Raw genomic sequence first — 21628 nt, 5'->3', positions numbered from 1 at the left:
GCTAAAAAAGCCATAATATGGCATGTTGAAAAAATGACCAAAAAAACAAAAGCAAGGCTATAGTATGGCGAAAATGTCAAAAAATGACATTTTCTAAAAACTGCTAAAAACAGCTCAAAACAGAATTAAACAGCGTGCAGAAACATGCCATAGAATAGAAAGTTGCAAAATTGCTAAAACGCCATAATATGGCATGTTGAAAAATGACCAAAAAAAAAAGCAAGGCTATAGTATGGCGAAAATGTCAAAAAATGACATTTTCCAAAAACTGCTAAAAACAGCTCAAAACAGCATTAAACAGCGTGCCGAAGCACGCCATAGAATAGAAAGTTGCAAAAATTGCTAAAAAAGCCATAATATGGCATGTTGAAAAAATGACCCCAAAAAAAAAGCAAGGCTATAGTATGGCGAAAATGTCAAAAAATGACATTTCCCAAAAAATGCTAAAAACAGCTCAAAACAGCATTAAACAGCGTACCGAAACAAGCCATAGTATACAAAGTTGCAAAAATTACTAAAACAGACAAAATTTGGAAAGTTGAAAAAATGACCAAAAAAAAAAAAGCAAGGCTATAGTATGGCGAAAATGTCAAAAAATGACATTTCCCAAAAAATGCTAAAAACAGCTCAAAACAGCATTAAGCAGCGTGCCGAAACAAGCCATAGCATCGAAAGTTGCAAAAATTACTAAAACAGACATAATTTGGCATGTTGAAAAAATGACCAAAAAAAAAAAACAAGGCTATAGTATGGCGAAAACGTCAAAAAATTACATTTTCCAAAAACTGCTAAAAACAGCTCAAAACAGCATTAAACAGCGTGCCAAAACACGCCATAGCATAGAAAGTTGCAAAAATTGGTAAAAAAGCCATAATATGGCATGTTGAAAAAATGACCAAAAAAAAAAAAGCAAGGCTATAGTATGGCGAAAATGTCAAAAAATGACATTTACCAAAAACTGCTAAAAACAGCTGAAAACTGCAAAAAATAGCGTGCCGAGACACGCCATAGCATCGAAAGCTGCAAAAATTGCTAAAAAAAGCCATAATATGGCATGTTGAAAAAATGACCAAAAAAAAAAGCAAGGCTATAGTATGGCGAAAGTGTCAAAAAATGACATTTCCCAAAAACTGCTAAAAACAGCTCAAACCAGCATTAAATAGCGTGCTGAAACACGCCATAGCATAGAAAGTTGCAAAAATTACTAAACAGACATAATATGGCATGTTGAAAAGATGACCAAAAAAAAAAAAGCAAGGCTATAGTATGGCGAAAATGTCAAAAAATGACACTTCCCAAAAACTACTGCTTAAGAGTTTCCACCATTCCACAATTGTTTTCTTTGACACCCCAAGACCAGCCAATGAGGACAGAGGGACAGAGGGACAGTGGAGACAGCGATGATGACGAGGATCTCCAGCTAAAGAGGAACAACAGATCACTGAGTGTGCTTTTGGGGGCTTTTCATGTTATTGTCTTCGAGTGCTTAGATCTTGTGTAAGAAGGTTTATGCAACTCTCGTGAAAAGGACTAATGTACTTGTTGCTTTTGATTTATGCTTTTGATGTTTCTGTCTTTGAATAAAGCCTGCCTCCAGCAGTTTTAACCTTTTTCTACCATCCCTGTGAGTTCGTCTTTTCATCATTTTGAGAATCTGGTATGTGGCTAAAAAAGACAAAATCAAGGCAAAAAAGAAACAGGTTGCTGGACAAGTCATATCTTGACAGTTTTCGACATACTTTAGGTTAGAATTGTTGATCGTTTTCTCAATTCTAAATTAGTATAGTATGTCTAAAAATGTCAAAATATAACAGTAAAAACCACATTAAATAGCGTGCAGAGACACGCCATAGTATAGGAAGTTGCAAAAATTGCTAAAAAAAAGCCATAATACTGCATGTTGAAAAGATGACCCAAAAAACAAAGCAAGGCTATAGTATGGCGAAAGTGTCAAAAAATGACATCTCCCAAAAACTGCTAAAAACAGCTCAAAACTGCATTAAACAGTGTGCCGAGACACGCCATAGCATAGAAAGTTGCAAAAATTGCTAAAAAAGCCATAATTTGGCATGTTGAAAAAATGACTAAAAAAAAAAAAAGCAAGGCTATAGTATGGCGAAAATGTCAAAAAATGACACTTCCCAAAAACTGCTAAAAACAGCTCAAACCAGCATTAAATAGGATGCCGAGACACGCCATAGAATAGAAAGTTGCAAAAATTGCTAAAAAAGCCATAATATGGCATGTTGAAAAAATGACCAAAAAAAAAAAAGCAAGGCTATAGTATGGCGAAAATGTCAAAAAATTACAATTCCCAAAAAATGCTAAAAACAGCTCAAAACAGCATTAAACAGCATGCCGAGACACGCCATAGCATAGAAAGTTGCAAAAATTGCTAAAAAAGCCATAATATGACATGTTGAAAAGATGACCAAAAAAAAAAAGCAAGGCTATAGTATGGCGAAAATGTCAAAAAATGACATTTCCCAAAAACTGCTAAAAACAGCTGAAAACTGCATGAAATAGTGTGCCGAAACACACCATAGCATAGAAAGTTTCTAAAACAGCCAAAAACACCATAATTTGGTATGTTGAAAAAATGACCAAAAAAAAAAAAGCAAGGCTATAGTATGGCGAAATTGTCAAAAATGACATTTCCCAAAAACTGCTATAAACAGCTGAAAACTGCATGAAATAGTGTGCCGAAACACACCATAGCATAGAAAGTTTCTAAAACAGCCAAAAACACCATAATTTGGTATGTTGAAAAAATGACCAAAAAAAAAAAAGCAAGGCTATAGTATGGCGAAATTGTCAAAAAATGACACTTCCCAAAAACTGTTAAAAACAGCTCAAACCAGCATTAAACAGCATGCCGAAGCACGCTATAGCATAGAAAGTTGCAAAAATTGCTAAAAAAGCCATAATATGGCATGTTGAAAAAATGACCAAAAAAACAAAAGCAAGGCTATAGTATGGCGAAAATGTCAAAAAATGACATTTTCTAAAAACTGCTAAAAACAGCTCAAAACAGCATTAAACAGCGTGCCGAAACATGCCATAGAATAGAAAGTTGCAAAAATTGCTAAAAACGCCATAATATGGCATGTTGAAAAAATGACCAAAAAAAAAAGCAAGGCTATAGTATGGCGAAAATGTCAAAAAATGACATTTTCCAAAAACTGCTAAAAACAGCTCAAAACAGCATTAAACAGCGTGCCGAAGCACGCCATAGCATAGAAAGTTGCAAAAATTGCTAAAAAAGCCATAATATGACATGTTGAAAAAATGAAGAAAATAAAAAAGCAAGGCTATAGTATGGCGAAAATGTCAAAAAATGACATTTACCAAAAACTGCTAAAAACAGCTGAAAACTGCAAAAAATAGCGTGCCGAGACACGCCATAGCATCGAAAGCTGCAAAAATTGCTAAAAAAGCCATAATATGGCATGTTGAAAAAATGACCAAAAAAAAAAAAGCAAGGCTATAGTATGGCGAAAATGTCAAAAAATGACATTTTCCAAAAACAGCTAAAAACAGCTCAAAACAGCATTAAACAGCGTGCCGAAGCACGCCATAGCATAGAAAGTTGCAAAAATTACTAAAACAGACATAATTTGGCATGTTGAAAAAATGACCAAAAAAAAAAAAAGCAAGGCTATAGTATGGCGAAAATGTCAAAAAATGACATTCACCAGAAACTGCTGCTTAAGAGTTTCCACCATTCCACAATTGTTTTCTTTGACACCCCAAGACCAGCCAATGAGGACAGAGGGACAGAGGGACAGTGGAGACAGCGATGATGACGAGGATCTCCAGCTAAAGAGGAACAACAGATCACTGAGTGTGCTTTTGGGGGCTTTTCATGTTATTGTCTTCGAGTGCTTAGATCTTGTGTAAGAAGGTTTATGCAACTCTCGTGAAAAGGACTAATGTACTTGTTGCTTTTGATTTATGCTTTTGATGTTTCTGTCTTTGAATAAAGCCTGCCTCCAGCAGTTTTAACCTTTTTCTACCATCCCTGTGAGTTCGTCTTTTCATCATTTTGAGAATCTGGTATGTGGCTAATAAAAGACAAAATCAAGGCAAAAAAGAAACAGGTTGCTGGACAAGTCATATCTTGACAGTTTTCGACATACTTTAGGTTAGAATTGTTGATCGTTTTCTCAATTCTAAATTAGTATAGTATGTCTAAAAATGTCAAAATATAACAGTAAAAACCACATTAAATAGCGTGCAGAGACACGCCATAGCATAGAAAGTTGCAAAAATTGCTAAAAAAGCCATAATACTGCATGTTGAAAAAATGACCAAAAAAAAAAAAGCAAGGCTATAGTATGGCGAAAATGTCAAAAAATGACATTTTCCAAAAACTGCTAAAAACAGCTCAAAACAGCATTAAACAGCGTGCCGAAGCACGCCATAGAATAGAAAGTTGCAAAAATTGCTAAAAAAGCCATAATATGGCATGTTGAAAAAATGAAGAAAATAAAAAAGCAAGGCTATAGTATGGCGAAAATGTCAAAAAATGACACTTCCCAAAAACTGCTAAAAACAGCTCAAACCAGCATTAAATAGGATGCCGAGACACGCCATAGCATAGAAAGTTGCAAAAATTGCTAAAAAAGCCATAATATGGCATGTTGAAAAAATGACCAAAAAAAAAAAAGCAAGGCTATAGTATGGCGAAAATGTCAAAAAATTACAATTCCCAAAAAATGCTAAAAACAGCTCAAAACAGCATTAAACAGCATGCCGAAACAAGCCATAGCATAGAAAGGTGCAAAAATTACTAAAACAGCCATAATATGGCATGTTGAAAAAATGACCAAAAAAAAAAAGCAAGGCTATAGTATGGCGAAAATGTCAAAAAATGACACTTCCCAAAAACTGCTAAAAACAGCTCTAACCAGCATTAAACAGCGTGCCGAGACACGCCATAGCATAGAAAGTTGCAAAAATTGCTAAAAAAGCCATAATATGGCATGTTGAAAAAATGTCCAAAAAAAAAGCAAGGCTATAGTATGGCGAAAATGTCAAAAAATGACGTTTCCCAAAAACTGCTAAAAACAGCTGAAAACTGCATGAAATAGTGTGCCGAAACACACCATAGCATAGAAAGTTTCTAAAACAGCCAAAAACACCATAATTTGGTATGTTGAAAAAATGACCAAAAAAAAAAAAGCAAGGCTATAGTATGGCGAAATTGTCAAAAATGACATTTCCCAAAAACTGCTATAAACAGCTGAAAACTGCATGAAATAGTGTGCCGAAACACACCATAGCATAGAAAGTTGCAAAAATTGCTAAAAAGCCATAATTTGGTATGTTGAAAAAATGACCAAAAAAAAAAAAGCAAGGCTATAGTATGGCGAAAGTGTCAAAAAATCACAATTCCCAAAAAATGCTAAAAACAGCTCAAAACAGCATTAAACAGCATGCCGAAACAAGCCATAGCATAGAAAGGTGCAAAAATTACTAAAACAGCCATAATATGGCATGTTGAAAAATGACTAAAAAAAAAAAGCAAGGCTATAGTAAGGCGAAAATGTCAAAAAATGACATTTCCCAAAAACTGCTAAAAACAGCTCAAAACAGCATTAAATAGGATGCCGAGACACACCATAGCATAGAAAGTTGCAAAAATTGCTAAAAAAGCCATAATATGGCATGTTGAAAAGATGACCAAAAAAAAAGCAAGGCTATAGTATGGCGAAAATGTCAAAAAATGACATTTTCTAAAAACTGCTAAAAACAGCTCAAAACAGCATTAAACAGCGTGCCGAAGCACGCCATAGCATCGAAAGCTGCAAAAATTGCTAAAAAAGCCATAATATGGCATGTTGAAAAAATGACCAAAAAAAAAAAGCAAGGCTATAGTATGGCGAAAATGTCAAAAAATGACATTTCCCAAAAACTGCAAAAAACAGCTGAAAACTGCATGAAAAATAGTGTGCGAGACATGCCATAGCATAGAAAGTTGCAAAATTACAAAAACACCATAATATGGCATGTTGAAAAATGACCAAAAAAAAAAGCAAGGCTATAGTATGGCGAAAGTGTCAAAAATTACAATTCCAAAAACTGCTAAAAACAGCTCAAAACAGCATTAAATAGGATGCCGAGACACACCATAGCATAGAAAGTTGCAAAAATTGCTAAAAAAGCCATAATATGGCATGTTGAAAAGATGACCCAAAAAAAAAGCAAGGCTATAGTATGGCGAAAATGTCAAAAAATGACATTTTCTAAAAACTGCTAAAAACAGCTCAAAACAGCATTAAACAGCGTGCCGAAGCACGCCATAGCATCGAAAGCTGCAAAAATTACTAAAAAAGCAAAAATATGGCATGTTGAAAAAATGACCAAAAAAAAAAAGCAAGGCTATAGTATGGCGAAAATGTCAAAAAATGACATTTCCCAAAAACTGCAAAAAACAGCTGAAAACTGCATGAAATAGCGTGCCGAGACATGCCATAGCATAGAAAGTTGCAAAATTGCTAAAAAGCCATAATATGGCATGTTGAAAAATGACTAAAAAAAAAAGAAAGGCTATAGTATGGCGAAAGTGTCAAAAAATTACAATTCCCAAAAAATGCTAAAAACAGCTCAAAACAGCATTAAACAGCATGCCGAAACACGCCATAGCATAGAAAGGTGCAAAAATTACTAAAACAGCCATAATATGGCATGTTGAAAAATGACTTAAAAAAAAAAGCAAGGCTATAGTATGGCGAAATTGTCAAAAATGACATTTCCCAAAAACTGCTATAAACAGCTGAAAACTGCATGAAATAGTGTGCCGAAACACACCATAGCATAGAAAGTTGCAAAAATTGCTAAAAAGCCATAATTTGGTATGTTGAAAAAATGACCAAAAAAAAAAAAGCAAGGCTATAGTATGGCGAAAGTGTCAAAAAATTACAATTCCCAAAAAATGCTAAAAACAGCTCAAAACAGCATTAAACAGCATGCCGAAACAAGCCATAGCATAGAAAGGTGCAAAAATTACTAAAACAGCCATAATATGGCATGTTGAAAAAATGACTAAAAAAAAAAAAAGCAAGGCTATAGTATGGCGAAAATGTCAAAAAATGACATTTCCCAAAAACTGCTAAAAACAGCTCAAAACAGCATTAAATAGGATGCCGAGACACACCATAGCATAGAAAGTTGCAAAAATTGCTAAAAAAGCCATAATATGGCATGTTGAAAAGATGACCCAAAAAAAAAGCAAGGCTATAGTATGGCGAAAATGTCAAAAAATGACATTTTCCAAAAAATGCTAAAAACAGCTCAAAACAGCATTAAACAGCGTGCGAACACGCCATAGCATAGAAAGCTGCAAAATTGCTAAAAAGCCATAATATGGCATGTTGAAAAAATGACCAAAAAAAAAAAAAGCAAGGCTATAGTATGGCGAAAATGTCAAAAAATGACATTTCCCAAAAACTGCAAAAAACAGCTGAAAACTGCATGAAATAGCGTGCCGAGACATGCCATAGCATAGAAAGTTGCAAAAATTGCTAAAAAAGCCATAATATGGCATGTTGAAAAAATGACTAAAAAAAAAAAAGCAAGGCTATAGTATGGCGAAAGTGTCAAAAAATTACAATTCCCAAAAACTGCTAAAAACAGCTCAAAACAGCATTAAATAGGATGCCGAGACACACCATAGCATAGAAAGTTGCAAAAATTGCTAAAAAAGCCATAATATGGCATGTTGAAAAGATGACCCAAAAAAAAAGCAAGGCTATAGTATGGCGAAAATGTCAAAAAATGACATTTTCTAAAAACTGCTAAAAACAGCTCAAAACAGCATTAAACAGCGTGCCGAAGCACGCCATAGCATCGAAAGCTGCAAAAATTGCTAAAAAAGCCATAATATGGCATGTTGAAAAATGACCAAAAAAAAAGCAAGGCTATAGTATGGCGAAAATGTCAAAAATGACATTTCCCAAAACTGCAAAAACAGCTGAAAACTGCATGAAATAGCGTGCGAGACATGCCATAGAAAAGAAAGTTGCAAAAATTGCTAAAAAAGCCATAATATGGCATGTTGAAAAAATGACCAAAAAAAAAAAGCAAGGCTATAGTATGGCGAAAGTGTCAAAAAATTACAATTCCCAAAAAATGCTAAAAACAGCTCAAAACAGCATTAAACAGCATGCCGAAACACGCCATAGCATAGAAAGGTGCAAAAATTACTAAAACAGCCATAATATGGCATGTTGAAAAAATGACTTAAAAAAAAAAAAGCAAGGCTATAGTATGGCGAAAATGTCAAAAAATGACATTTTCCAAAAACTGCTAAAAACAGCTGAAAACTGCATGAAATAGGATGCCGAGACACGCCATAGCATAGAAAGTTGCAAAAATTGCTAAAAAAGCCATAATATGGCATGTTGAAAAGATGACCCAAAAAAAAAAGCAAGGCTATAGTATGGTGAAAATGTCAAAAAATGACATTTCCCAAAAACTGCTAAAAACAGCTGAAAACTGCATTAAATATCATGCAGAGACACGCCATAGCATAGAACGTTGCAAAAATGGCCAAAAACACAATAACACGGGATGTCCAAAAAATGAATCAAAGAGCAAGGCTATAGTGTGGCGAAAAATGTCAAAAAAATGACGTCCCACAACCAGCTGAAAAGTGCATAAAATGGCATGTTGAAATAATGACCCAAAAAGCAATACTATATAGTATGGAGAAAAATGTCAAAAACAAACAAAGCCATCTGAACAAAGCCATCCTCGCACAGTTTTAACCTTTTTCCCTGGCTGTTTTTATCCTTCTGAGAATCTGGTAAATGTCTAAAAACGACAAAAAGAAACAGGCTGCTGGACAAAACCGAACTTTCAGCCTGCTGCTTGGCTACGTAGAGCCGGACGTGCTCGACCTCTCGGGCCGAGGGTTTACCTCCTGGTCTGGTCAACAGTGAAAGTAAACACTGTTGGGCATCCATCTCTCCGAAAAGAAAAAGACACGTTACCTCTCTAATAAGCCACCCTCTCGCAGGTCTGAGGTGGCGTTCAATTATTTCGGGTATCTGAGTAAGAGGAGACACAGACTCGTATCTCGGCGAGGTATTAGTCGTTTCTAGACGTTTTATGCCACGTGTCAGAATTTGAAGTTTTTCGATATGCTATGCTATACTATGCTGAGGAAATTTGGCATGCAAACTCCAAAAAAATCCCAAATATGAAAACATCATTGAATCTTTGTAAAAAGCGCATGAGTGGGTTTTGAGAAGAAATCGTCTTAGCGACCTTTGGAGAATGAAGTCCGTTGTTTGCTTGTGTGTAATAGTACACGGCGGTGTACGGCGGGGACTTTGTTGCAGCTCTGTGGCGCCCCCTGTGTGTACGGCGGCCTGTGTTTGCCGTACCTGCTCTGGTTGAAGGTGTGGATGTTGACGCGGTGGTGTTTGTATTTCTGCAGGATCTTCTTCGTGTCCTCGTCGGTGTTGAAGGAGTTCATGAGAACGAGCGGCACGTCGGCGTTGAAGGTTTTGTTCAGATGCTGAAAACAAAAACAGAAACACAGAGCTCAGCTCGGTCTGATCCGCAGAGGTCCGACGGTCGCGGAGCGGCTCGTCGCGGCGTTTGTTCGTACCTCGATCTGCTGGACGGTCAGGTCCAGGAAGGTGTTCTCGTTGCGGACGCTGATCAGACTCTTTGGGCCCTTGCAGCCCATACTGGTTCCCAGACCGCCGTTGAGTTTGACCACAGCGAGCTTGTTGAGGCTGGCGCTGACGTTGTCAGGGAGACCCTTCGTCTTGATCTTCTCGTACGGCTGGATCTGAGCAGAGACACGTTTAAAGGACAGTTTTAACTCAGCACAACAGTTTGACAAAATGTGTGAGTCATTTTGTTCTTATTTACATACAACAGAGGAACTGGACCATGTTAGCGGAAAAAAGTCAGATTTCCAGAATAAACTCTTCAGATTACAGAATAAGCAAAAAATTAGTAATTTTATAAAATAAGCTCGTAATATTGCAAGATTACAGTACTAATTTTCCAAGAATAAAAATCTGAATTTTATGACAAAGGTAAGCTGATACGTCAAAGCTGTTTTCCTCGAAACTTTGGAGCATCAGATAAGTGATACCAGCTGCCCCGCAGCTATGCAGCTTTTATTTCACCTTTTGACTGTTTTCTCACTTTTGGATCGGATGTGCGTGCACACTTTTGCTTCTTTAAGCTAGATTGAACCAGGAGATCTACGCAGTTCGTTGGTGTCAGCCATGTCGGCTCGGTTTTTAACCCTTAAACACCTGAATCGACATCAGCTGTTCTTCTTAAACCAGAGAAAACTGCTTTGATTTCTCTCAAACATGAAATAAAACATAATTAGCATCTTGGTGAGAAATGTCCTGCAAACTGCAAAAATCAGTAAAAGATTATCATTTTTTTATTATTTTTTTTTAAAAATTAGCTGGTTGGGGAGGGGAGTTATTAGATGTCATTAAAAAAAAATAATTTTTGATTATATATTATAGAGATTATAGATTATATAAGATTATATTAAAGAAAAAGACAATAATAGAACTTTCTTGAGGTCATTTTGTTGTTTTTTTTTCTTTTCTATAGGATTAGAAAAAAATTTGATTTCAAGAATAAAGTTGCAATATTATGAGAATGAATTTGTAATTTTGAGAATAAACTCACAATATTACAAGAATAAAGTCACTGTTTCATGAGAATAAAATCAGTTTTACGAGGAAAAAGTAGCAATTTTATGAGAATAAACGTGTAATTTACGAGAATACAATCGTAGTTTAATGAGAAAGAAAATATCATATCACAGAAATAAACATATTAAGAGGCGGCGCACAGACAGGCATTTTTACGCCTCTAACCTGATGAATTCAGGATACTCTGAACTGTTCTGTCTCTAAACGCTGAATTTCCTGCCCGAAAAACATAAACATATAAAAGAAACAAAAAAATGAGAAAACATATGTTTAACCGTGTCCTCGGGAGGCTACTGACAGTATGAAACTGCGTAAATCTGCAGCTAAACAGGAAGAGGTCGAGGTCGAGGTCAGACTGAGAGCAAACTGACAGATCAGACGGCTGTTAGACCGTCAGGATCCGAGACAACCTTATTTTACCTCATTATCAAGCAGCCTGATAATGTCACACGGTTCAATATTTGATGATGTTTAGACTTCAGGAACTGTGATCAGCATATATGTGTGTGTGTATATGTATATATATGGATATTTGCATAATTCAATATGCATTTGCAATAGAAATTTAAAAGAAAATATAACAGATAATAGAAATTTAGAATTTGGAATATAACAACACAAAATCTTTAATCACGATTGAAACGTTCAAACACATATACAGAAAATTCCCTGCAACTTTTTCTGATAAGTTCAGTGAAAATTAAAATTCATGGTTCATATCTGTGTGTGTGTGTGTGTGTGTGTGTGTGTGTGTGTGAGACTTGCATAAGTCACACATCATATAGACTTTCACCATCTCAGATGAGCCTCCATGACAATAACGCCGTCCTATTCACGGACTCACGGCAGTTGGGCCTGAGCGGGTGACGTTGGAGGGGTCAGCATGTGACGGGGTGGACGGGGGGTTGAAGCCCCAGCTGCGTCCACACACTGTCCCACTGGAGACAAATGTCACCGTCTGCCCGACCTCGGCGCCCTAAAACCAGGCTTTCGAATGCTGCGGCGGTCAGACTATTCTTAGTCCTAACCTTCACTCTGCTCGAGTATTTTGGGAACACTGAGGAGTGGACGGACGGTGTGTGTGTGTGTGTGTGTGTGTGTGCGTGTGCGTGTGCGTGTGCGTGTGTGAAATGTCACCGTGCTGATAAATAGCTGGCTTTAGCCTGAGTGTTCTCTGTACTCAGATCCGGTTACGTTAGCTTGTTTCTGAAGCAGGAACAGACCGACATTCAGTCAGATGATCAGACGGATCGATTTCATCTCCGTGCATCATCAACAGAGAGAGAAACATCCAGCACACGTTCGGTCTACCGCACGGCCTCCCTCGATAAAAAAAAATCCCCTGCAGCCCACCGCCGACAGCAAACAAGGCCAATTACGAATCTTTCTGTGGTGAATTTTTGATCCGTGGTGGTTTTATGTTCGTAAAACTTTCCTGAGAACTCACGAAACACTGCTGAGCATATTCAGAGGGGCGCAATCCTCGGAGTAAAACCGAAACTTAACTGACTTGTAAAAGGTGTCTGAATGCAGAACCAGTCAGCTACAACTTTTGCTGTCTTTGGGTGAACTGCTCCTTTAATGCACAACAGCTACTCCCGATGTCCTGTACGGTCAGTCACCACTTTGCCGTTGTGGTCTCTGAGCTGGGCCTCGATTTGACCACTGACCTTGGACTGCAGCACAGAGGATTGCAACATGAGGTCCTGGCCTCTGGTAAACAGTGTGACCTCTGGTATCTGAAGCTTACCGAGCCCTCCGGCGGCCGGTTGATCTTGGCCCAGTCGACTGACGGACCTTTGACCTGCAGGAATCTGTGGAAGAGCTTCTTGAAGCCATCAAAATCTTTTCTGGAGATCTGAAACACAACAAAACACAAAAACATCAGAAAAACTGAACGACCACACCAAACTGAAGCATCAGTGACAGCAAAAAAACCCCAATAAAAACGCCAAATAACAAATGATGATTTACTACAAAATATTTGGAAGCACGCATCAACATCTTTATGTAGAAGTCTGATGTTTTTCTTACAGTCAAAAAATTAGAATAAAAATCCCAGACAAAAAAAAGTTAGTCCACCTCTCAGAACTTTTTTGCTTTCTGCCTGAGGCCCATTGATTTGGTCTTTTGACGGACAAAAATGACATGCGAAGATCCCCTAGGCTCTATACTGGGGCCTCTTCTGTTCAACATCTACACACTTCTGTCCTCAGGTTTGGAAAAACGACAAAATATGTTACCTTGATTATTCAGACGACGCACAAATTTACATAGCATTATCACCGAGGCACTGTGGTCAAATACAAGCTCAGTTTTCTTCAGTTAAATTTAGACAAAACTGAGGTCATTGTTTTTGGAGGACTTATTAAAGGAGGCGCTCAGCTTCAATTTGCAATGTTAAAAACCATCCAACGAGTAAAAACCTCTCAGACCTGAAGTTAAACAGCCACATTAACACAATGAACAAAACAAACAAAAAGAAAACGCCTCCGATCATCATTAAAAAGCAGCTGCAGCACTTTCTGAGATTTGTCAAAGCTTCTATGATGCTGTTTTCAATCCTGCAAATGTCCAGATTTCTAGAAAAGTCCTAAAAATCTGAGACATCTGAAAATCCTAGAAACATCCTAAAACCCTTGCAACGTCCTAAAATCAGTGACATGTCCTAAAATCTGAGAAACATCCTAAAATCCTAAAGTCCTAATAACGTCCTTAAATACTAGAAACATTTTAAAATCTTAGAAATGCCATAAAATCCTAGAAACGTGTACAGAGCTGCTGTTACTGGCTCCTGACCTGCTGACGTTGTGCAAAAGTGGCCCGTTAGCAAAGTAAGCTGAGTATCTCTGGTCGACAAATTCATCGTGTTTCGCTTCAACTCTCGTTCAGGGTAAAGGACGAACATGTCACCCAGTTTCACAGTTTAACAACAATGGAGCTCAATGGCACAAAAGAAGTAAAGAAAATATTGAACATCATCAGATTTCAGATTTGCTCTCGTATCAGGTTGTCTTTATTGCTCCTGTTTTCATGTTTGTTAAAAAAGCATTTTTCCAGCTTTACTTTGATAAACTGCTGCAACTCAACTGTATTTAAAAATCTCTATTAAGTCCTCCAAATGTTCACAGCAGCAGTAAATGTGTGTGTGTGTGTGTGTGTGTGTGTGTGTGTGTGTGTGTGTAAACTCAGGGTTGTTCACCTCATGTTCAGCCAGCAGGCCAAAACTCTTCCTGCAGACGATGTTTTATCTGTGTGATAAGATGACCCGGTGGACTCTCTGTATGCAATACTTTACAAATATTTGCAGCAGATACATTAGCCTTTGACACTTGTTACCTCGTGTGCCACCATAACTGCAATCTGTGGTCCACAGATTCACATGAAGGACTTTTTACAATGTTTTAATGCCGCCTCAAACTGAACTGATGTAGTTTAACATGAATTAAACACAAACAAAGCAGAAGGCAGCTGTTTCTGACGGAGAAGGTTTCCATTACAGATTTACGCCAAAAAGTGTTTCCATTGCAAAAATTTGGCTTTTTCCGATCACCTGAAATACCACCTCACGCAAGCGTAAAAACTGTATTTTCGAAATTGACGCCTAATGTTTCCATTCTGTATTTTACATTCACAATTTCAATTTGTACAATGTTCAGGTTAATGGAAACCTGTCTTCTGTCTCCGTATGTAATGGTGAGTCCTTAGTCTCTCAAGAAAACTAAAACTGGGGCCCCCAGTACCTCACCTAGTAGAGCAGGCGCCCCATGTACAAAGGCTGCCGCAAGCTTGATTCCATCCTGTGGCCCTTTGCTGCATGTTAATCCCTTTCTCTCCCCATTTCTAAAGCTGTCCTGTGTATTTAAGGCAAAAGCGAAAAAATAATCAAAAAAAAAAAAAAAAAGAAAAACAAGACTGGTTAAAAATGCTGTTAACCTTTTTATATCTGGTGCCCGCTTTGAAAGCTTTGCAACAGACAGCCAGCTGATTCATAACGTTGTGAGGTGTTTCAGGTACAATCCGAGATGTTTCGAGGAGTTTTTTAGGATATCTGCAGTTTTTTCTCACCTCAGCCTCGACCTTGTTGGCCGTACTGAGCAGCGCCTCCAGCTCGCGGTGCATCGACTCCTCGTGCTGCTGACGGAGCTTCTCCTGGAACTCTGTCATCGCTCCTCTGGTCAGGTCTGCAAACACACCATCTTCAGTTTAATTTCACTTTAAATCACAGAGAAAACCCCGAGAAGAAGCTGTTTATCAGCATGTTTGAGGTCACACACTGCTGCAGAAACAGTGTTTGCACTTTAACTCAGACTGCATTTGAAGACGGACTGCTCTTTACAAAGAAAACTTTGTTAGTTTTAAATGAATCAATTTACAAAAACCTGCAGAGCACAATATGACATTATTTACACACAACGTAAAAACAAGGTAAACTGAGGCATCGCCACAAAAAAAAGGAGATTTTTAATTTTCTGACAAGAAAAAGGACAAGTTTTAGTTAAAAACAAAAAAGAAAGAAAGAAAATAACTGCAAAATATTGGCAGCTGCAGCCTAAACACAAGTTGACCTTGAACAACTTGAGTCAGATGAAGCAAGTTTTGAAATTGTGTAACTACATTACAGCACGTGTGGTGTGAAAACTTGGTGTTTCCAAAAACTCGATCTATAGTCTGCAATCAAAACTATTACATTTTAGTCACATTAACAACAATTATTCCCCCCAAACAGCAGTACTGTAGATAAAAACACAGCAAAATAACATGGAAAAAATACAAAAAACGGAAAAGTTGTATCTGCACTGAAAATATCTTCCATACTAAGTTGTGCAGGAAGAAATCCTAAAACCGCCCAAAATTAGTCGGCATTTTTGCACTTTCAATGAGGTCTGCGGTAACAAAAGCTTGGGGGCTTTTACATCGATAAAAACACCACTGTGAACTTTGAAGCTTCAGTGTGTCTTAAAGAGACTTGTTGTGAACAAGCAGCTAATTGAAACTTTGTCATCATGTCGATCTCGTCTTTACAGCCTCGGCGGCGATTAAATCATGTGACCGTTATGTTGTTAGGTCACAGCCTAATACTAGTTTTTTACTTCTGGCGATTGCGTTAAGGCTTCAAAAATCATAAAAGAGGTGTTCATTTGTGAAGATTATCCTGCTGAACACAACGTGAAAGCATCATAAATGTTTCTTTGCCACAGAACTTTTTACAATAACCCAAAATACAACGGAAAAATCCTATTTGCTGACTTCCAAGTGGGCCTATGGAAAAACGGCGATATTTGCTGTACGGTTTTGTTGTTTGGTTGTTTTGCGTTACAGTTGATGTCCCGGGATGCAGGACAAATATTCGAATTTTTTCTGACAATAATACAAAGTTAAATCAAATTAACCCCTGTAGAACTCCGAGGACAAATGGCCGTTTATTTGCTCCTTAAATTATTTAAAACTTTTCATTAAACTTGTGAAGTGAGAAACACACGTTCAGTTCATCTCTACAACTATTCAACAGAGTCACACTTTAACTAAAACACACAAAAAAAATAAAACTAACATATTCTGAAGACTTTTCAAGCTTCAGGCATTGCAAACCAAACCAAAGCTTAAATTTAAGCTAAAACGTAAAAAATTACAAACACCGGCGACAAACTTTCTACCAGTTCACTGAATGACAGAAGCATATTTTTTACAGTTTGGTTGTCCAATAAAATATTTGACAGATTGGCGTATTCTTATAATTATATTATTATCATTATAAAAACAGATTTTAAAGCTGCAATCTAAAATGAAATGCTAAAAAATGAAACTTTTAGGATTAATTGTTCTTTTTGAGTTTTGTGGATTAATTGTTTTTATATAAATTTTACGATGAATTTTATGAGACAAACCTTTCTAAAAAACAAAAGCGTTCTCTACTTTAACCTCGTAAGTTTTGTTTACGTAAATACCAGGTCAGATTGGCTCTGAGAAACACAAAAATGACTCACTAACATCTGCGGAAAGACAAAAGTTAAATCACACACAAAAAAGATCCAAAAACTGTCTGAAAATCTGGATTCAAACTTACCAGCTACAGTTAGAGACATTTTACCAAAGTCTGCTTAAAAACAAGAGGCAGCGAAACGATGTGCGGAAAGAAAGCGGGCGGCAGGTGTTTGGCGGCAGGTGTGTCGGCTCACAGTGAGTCCATGTGTTTGATAAGAATTTCTTTTTAAAATGGTCCCAAAGAAAGAAAAGAAACTTAAAGTCGGCAGCTGTCAGAGAACAACAGCCGTCCTCCTCATCCTCAGCTCAGAGGAAGCTCTCAGATCTGCAGCGCCGACCCTGAGCGCGACACAAGGCCGGCCCACAGACACACACACCAATCACACACAGCCGGACGGAGAGAGAGAGAGTGTGTGTGTGTGTGTGTGCGTGTGTGTCACACTCTCGTGAGAACTTTAAATGTTTAGTTAGTTTGTTGTTTTTACATCCTGAGACAAAAATAAGAAAACAAGCAGCGTAACGGTTAGTGAAAATAAACTTTACTGAAGTACAGTTCTGAGGTGCTTTACTTCATCTGAGTATCTTCATTTTTTACTACTTTATATTTTTACTTCACTACATTCTAGATAAATATTGTACTTTTTACTACAATACATTTATTTGATAATTTAAGTTAATTTGCAGGTTTAAATTAATAATACAAATTATAGCTGCTCGTTGTGACAAAAAATAAGCTATAAAGTTTAACAAAATATCTAAATATCAATATTAATTGCAATAAATAAACAGATATTGAAGTGAATTATAAATTCACTTCAATATCAGTTGATACCAGTTGAGTTTCGTTTAGAATTTACATCCATGTCAGTGAAAACATGTTGTATGAGGGTCACCATGACCTTGACCTTTGACCTTCAACCACCATATTCTAAAGGGTTCATTCTTGAGTCTGAGCGGACATTTGAGCCAAATTGGGGGAACTCCCTGACGACCATCTTCAAATATTGCATTCACGAAAATTTGCAAGGCAAGGCAACCTTAACCTTTAAACACCAAACTTTAAATAGTTCATCCTCGAGTCCACGAGAATGTTTGTATCAAATTTGAGGAAATTCCCTAAAGGTCCCTCAAGACAGACGAGGCCACGAGGTGGGTTTCCATTATAGATTTGAGCAAAACTTAAGCAATAGTTTGGAAATTTACCCTTTTCTATCGGGTGTATCTTATATTTCTAATTTTAATTTCCACAATTTGAGGGTTAATGGAAACTTGCTTACAGTGATCTTGACCTTTGACCACCAAAATATAATCAGTTTATCCTTGAGTCTAAGTGAATGTGATAAATTTTAAGAAATTCCCTCAAAGTGTTCTTGAGATATTGCTTTCACAAGAGTGGGACAGACGTCCAGACGTATGTTTGGAAAGACGGACAGCTTGAAAACATTATGTCTCCGGTCAGGCCTGTCGCCAGCGTGGAGAACAAAACATCTTCTATACAGTTACATTTTCTATTTTTGGAGCTGGACCGTTCATTAGAAGTGCTGCTGGACTCTATTTTGCGTTTGATTATTAAGTGCACCACACTCCTGGAGCGCAGAGTGTACTCTGTGCACAGGCGGAGCAGCATAACATCAGACGCAGTCAAAGTGAATCTTAACGGCTCTTTGTGCTGAGTCTTAAAGTTTGCATTCATCGTCTCTTCAGCAGCTGCTCCTCTCATCTATCAATCGACCTGATCAGCTCTGACCGGACCAACAGATCAATTACGTACTGCTCAAGTCAAACATAACAAACTGCTGCAGAGGAAAAACACACTATACATAGAGCACGTGTTTCTTCAAATGAAATATGCGCTCCATTTTTAAGAGGATTTATATGTTAAGAAATAAGCATCATCATTTTCACAATTCTGACTTTTGTATTTACAGCATGCACTTGTACTTTTACTTTCCATGCTGAAGTCAACATAATATCATAAAATTACTTTTTATATTTTAGTTCAGTAAATACATAAAGTCAGTAAAAATGTAAAAAAGTAAATAAATAAATTTTAAAAAATCATTATTATTATTATTGGCAACAACATTTATTTTTATACATTAAATCAAGACAAATCAAGCTACAAAAAAATAAAAATAATAACAATTACTTTAAATCTTACTTTAAACTTTAAAACTTTAAAACTAAAACTTAAAACTTCAGATTTGGAAATGTGGTTGAAATTGTCGCGGTTGATTTGTGAGTCCGTCAGGTGCAGCTGTCAGTAACGTCCGGTGCTTCAACAGTTGGTGATCTGAGTTGACCTTTACGTCGTATGTTTAAAAGGTCAACTCAAATACTAATATGTAGTGATTTTAAAACGTGTTTACAGTTACCAAATCTAAATGATCCTTCAAATGTATTTTATTTTTATTTTATTTTTTTTAATTTAGCACCTTTCAAAATCACATCTGCTGAATGTATTTTAATATTTCCTGGGGTTAATTTGGTGTATTATATAAAGCACTATGAAATGTCTCGTTAAAGTAACGTCATATTTACTTTATATTTATTATCTGAACATGAGCTATTTACAAATTTAAATTTTTTAAATCATTCTTCTCTTGGAGGTTTTTGATTTTTTTTTTTAGTTTAATGAGGTCTCCAACTATAGATTATTATTATGTGCCATTTGTTTTTCAGTCGGACGTTTTATTATTCGGTCTTTTTAACCCTTTGAAACCTGGAGTTACTTTGCACTACTACTTGCAATTCCTCTCAAAAACAAGACAATGAGCAACTTGGTAAAATATGTAAAACATATGAAAAATGCAAGAGAAAATCTATATTTATAATAATGATAATGACACATTTAACCATTTGAAACCTGTATCGACATCAGTTTTCTTGTGCTGCTTTAAGATGCATTTTATAAACTGTACATCCTTTTGACAACTGAGCAAACTGGTTTGGTTTCTTCCGAAAACATGGAGGGAAAAGGCAACGACCAACATGGAAAACATGGAAAAGGCAACGACCAAGTTGGCTAGAAAAGCCCCACAAAGTGCAAAAAATTTTACCGAAATGTATTTTTTAAGAGGGGAGGATTATTAGAAAATAATTTTAATAAATAATATATTTTAAAATAGCAAAAAATGTCCAAAACTATCTAAAAAAATACATTACGGGAAAAAAATACTAAATATTAAATAAATTAATAGGTATTTTTTATTTTCAGCAGGACATTTTCTTGTTGGTTTTTGTCTTTTTTATGTGCTAATTTTCAAGTAATTTTCTTATAAATCTTTTTTTTTTGCAAATTTTTCGGGCCATGTCTTATTGCATAGCTTGCTGCCCCCTTGTGATTTCAGAGAAATCAAAACAATTTGCTTAGGTTCCAGTTAAACTTTATGTTGCAGAATTATTATACATTTTAGGCATTTTTCCAGGTCAATTCCTGTTATTGTTTCTTTTTTTTTTCAGGTAATTTCCTTGCACATTTCTAGTAATCCCTCGCTAGCTTTGGGGCCATTTCTTCAATTATTTTACTATTATTATTTTCTACACTAAGTTTCAGGGTTAATAAAGTTGATTTTTTTTTAAAGAAGCAATTTTAGATATGATAATCCATTCTTTTGTATCATTAGAATTTGATTTAGATTAAAATTGATACAAAATTGCAAAACTGATACACTGTTTCTTTGGGTCAGGGGTCAGCAACTTTTACAAAAAAGAGACATTTTTGACCAAAAATAATTTAAAAAACCTGTCTGAGCCTTATAATTAACGTAACACAGCCTATTAAGTCTAAATATGTCTATCAACATTATTTGTCTAAATAAGTATTTATTGATATGTTTTACAACAATGTGGCTACTCTACAGTGGGCTATTAGTGATTATATTATTAACTTTTTAGATTTGGCAGTTAAAGCAAACAAATCTTGTTAAGATTTCCTCTGAGACTTTTTGATTTGTAGTACAAAACTAGCCAAGCAAGGGAAACTCGAGACAAGCCACCATAATTGAGGTATGGCAAACATTTAAAGAAAAGGCACAAGGCCATAGATGTATGACACATATATTAATTCAGTTTCATATAATGATTCAGTGGGTTTTCCAGAAGTGGAAAATGTAAGCATTTATTAAGACCTAGAGCCACTGGAAGCCATTAGAGAGCAGCTAAAGAGCTGCATGTGGCTCCAGAGCCACAGATTGCCTACCCCTGCTTTAGGTATTTCATATTATTATTGTGTGGAGATTTAAATTTTTCTGTGTAGCCTTACACACACACACACACACACACACACACACACACACACACACGTCTAAAGTGCTTTAAATTGGCATTTAAATGGCTCAGAGTGCAGAAACAGCAGTTTTATCTGAAACTTTTGGTGCTCAAACAGCCGCAGGTTTGACAGACGGAGCTCTCACCCACCTGGACACACCGTCAAAGTACCGGGACAGCCTCAAAAACACCGCCGAGGACAACACGGACACCCTCACGCCGGGACAGACTACCTATGAGACCGGGAGGACTCGGTTTGAGACGCAAAAACTCGACTTAAAGGGTTAAAAACTGCAGTTTCATCCTCCTGCTGCTGTTAGCTTCTGCGGCTGTCAACCAGCACGCTGCTCAACGCGGTGACGTAGCACGCACAAGCATTGAACCACAACTGTGATTGGTCGAAGAAGCCCGTCAATCAGAGGGAGCTGTCAACATGTCCCGCCCACTAAGGATGGTCTATTTTTACTCCAAAATCTTTATTTTATTTTTGAAATAACATTTTTATTTCAATTTTATTTACATGCATCCATTGTTTTATACATTTTACGCATATTTTGTCACATTTGTCATAAATTTTATTCAGTTTTATATCCACTTTATTTTTTTATTCCAAATTTAACCATTTTTGAGTCAGTCCCTGTTTATTCTTTTGCAAATGTAACCATTTTTAG

General features: G+C 36.6%; 1 protein-coding gene across 2 annotated transcripts in view; it reads right to left on the bottom strand.

Annotated features, from left to right (window-relative positions):
• Positions 1 to 21291, bottom strand: part of LOC121938123 (UTP--glucose-1-phosphate uridylyltransferase-like) — a 36758-nt gene extending 15467 nt beyond the window's left edge. The window contains exons 1-5 of one of the 2 annotated variants that reach the window (XM_088075045.1): positions 21108 to 21291; positions 14772 to 14887; positions 12454 to 12561; positions 9620 to 9805; positions 9393 to 9526 (exon numbers count right to left, since the gene is read on the bottom strand). In XM_088075045.1, coding sequence (XP_087931171.1) covers positions 9393 to 9526; positions 9620 to 9805; positions 12454 to 12561; positions 14772 to 14870 — 527 coding nt within the window. In that variant the 5' untranslated portion in view covers positions 14871 to 14887; positions 21108 to 21291. Of the gene's footprint in view, positions 1 to 9392; positions 9527 to 9619; positions 9806 to 12453; positions 12562 to 14771; positions 14888 to 16770; positions 17003 to 21107 lie in introns of those variants that run through there. The other variant, XM_088075044.1, reaches the window with a different exon arrangement.
• Positions 21292 to 21628: the final 337 nt, after the last annotated feature.

This window comes from Plectropomus leopardus, chromosome 3 (genome assembly GCF_026936395.1).
Source record: "Plectropomus leopardus strain MGB_pleo_1.0 chromosome 3, ASM2693639v1, whole genome shotgun sequence".
Taxonomy (NCBI): Eukaryota; Metazoa; Chordata; class Actinopteri; order Perciformes; family Serranidae; genus Plectropomus; species Plectropomus leopardus.
Note: the sequence above shows the minus strand (reverse complement) of the source record. Positions and strands in the feature narration are given on the sequence as shown.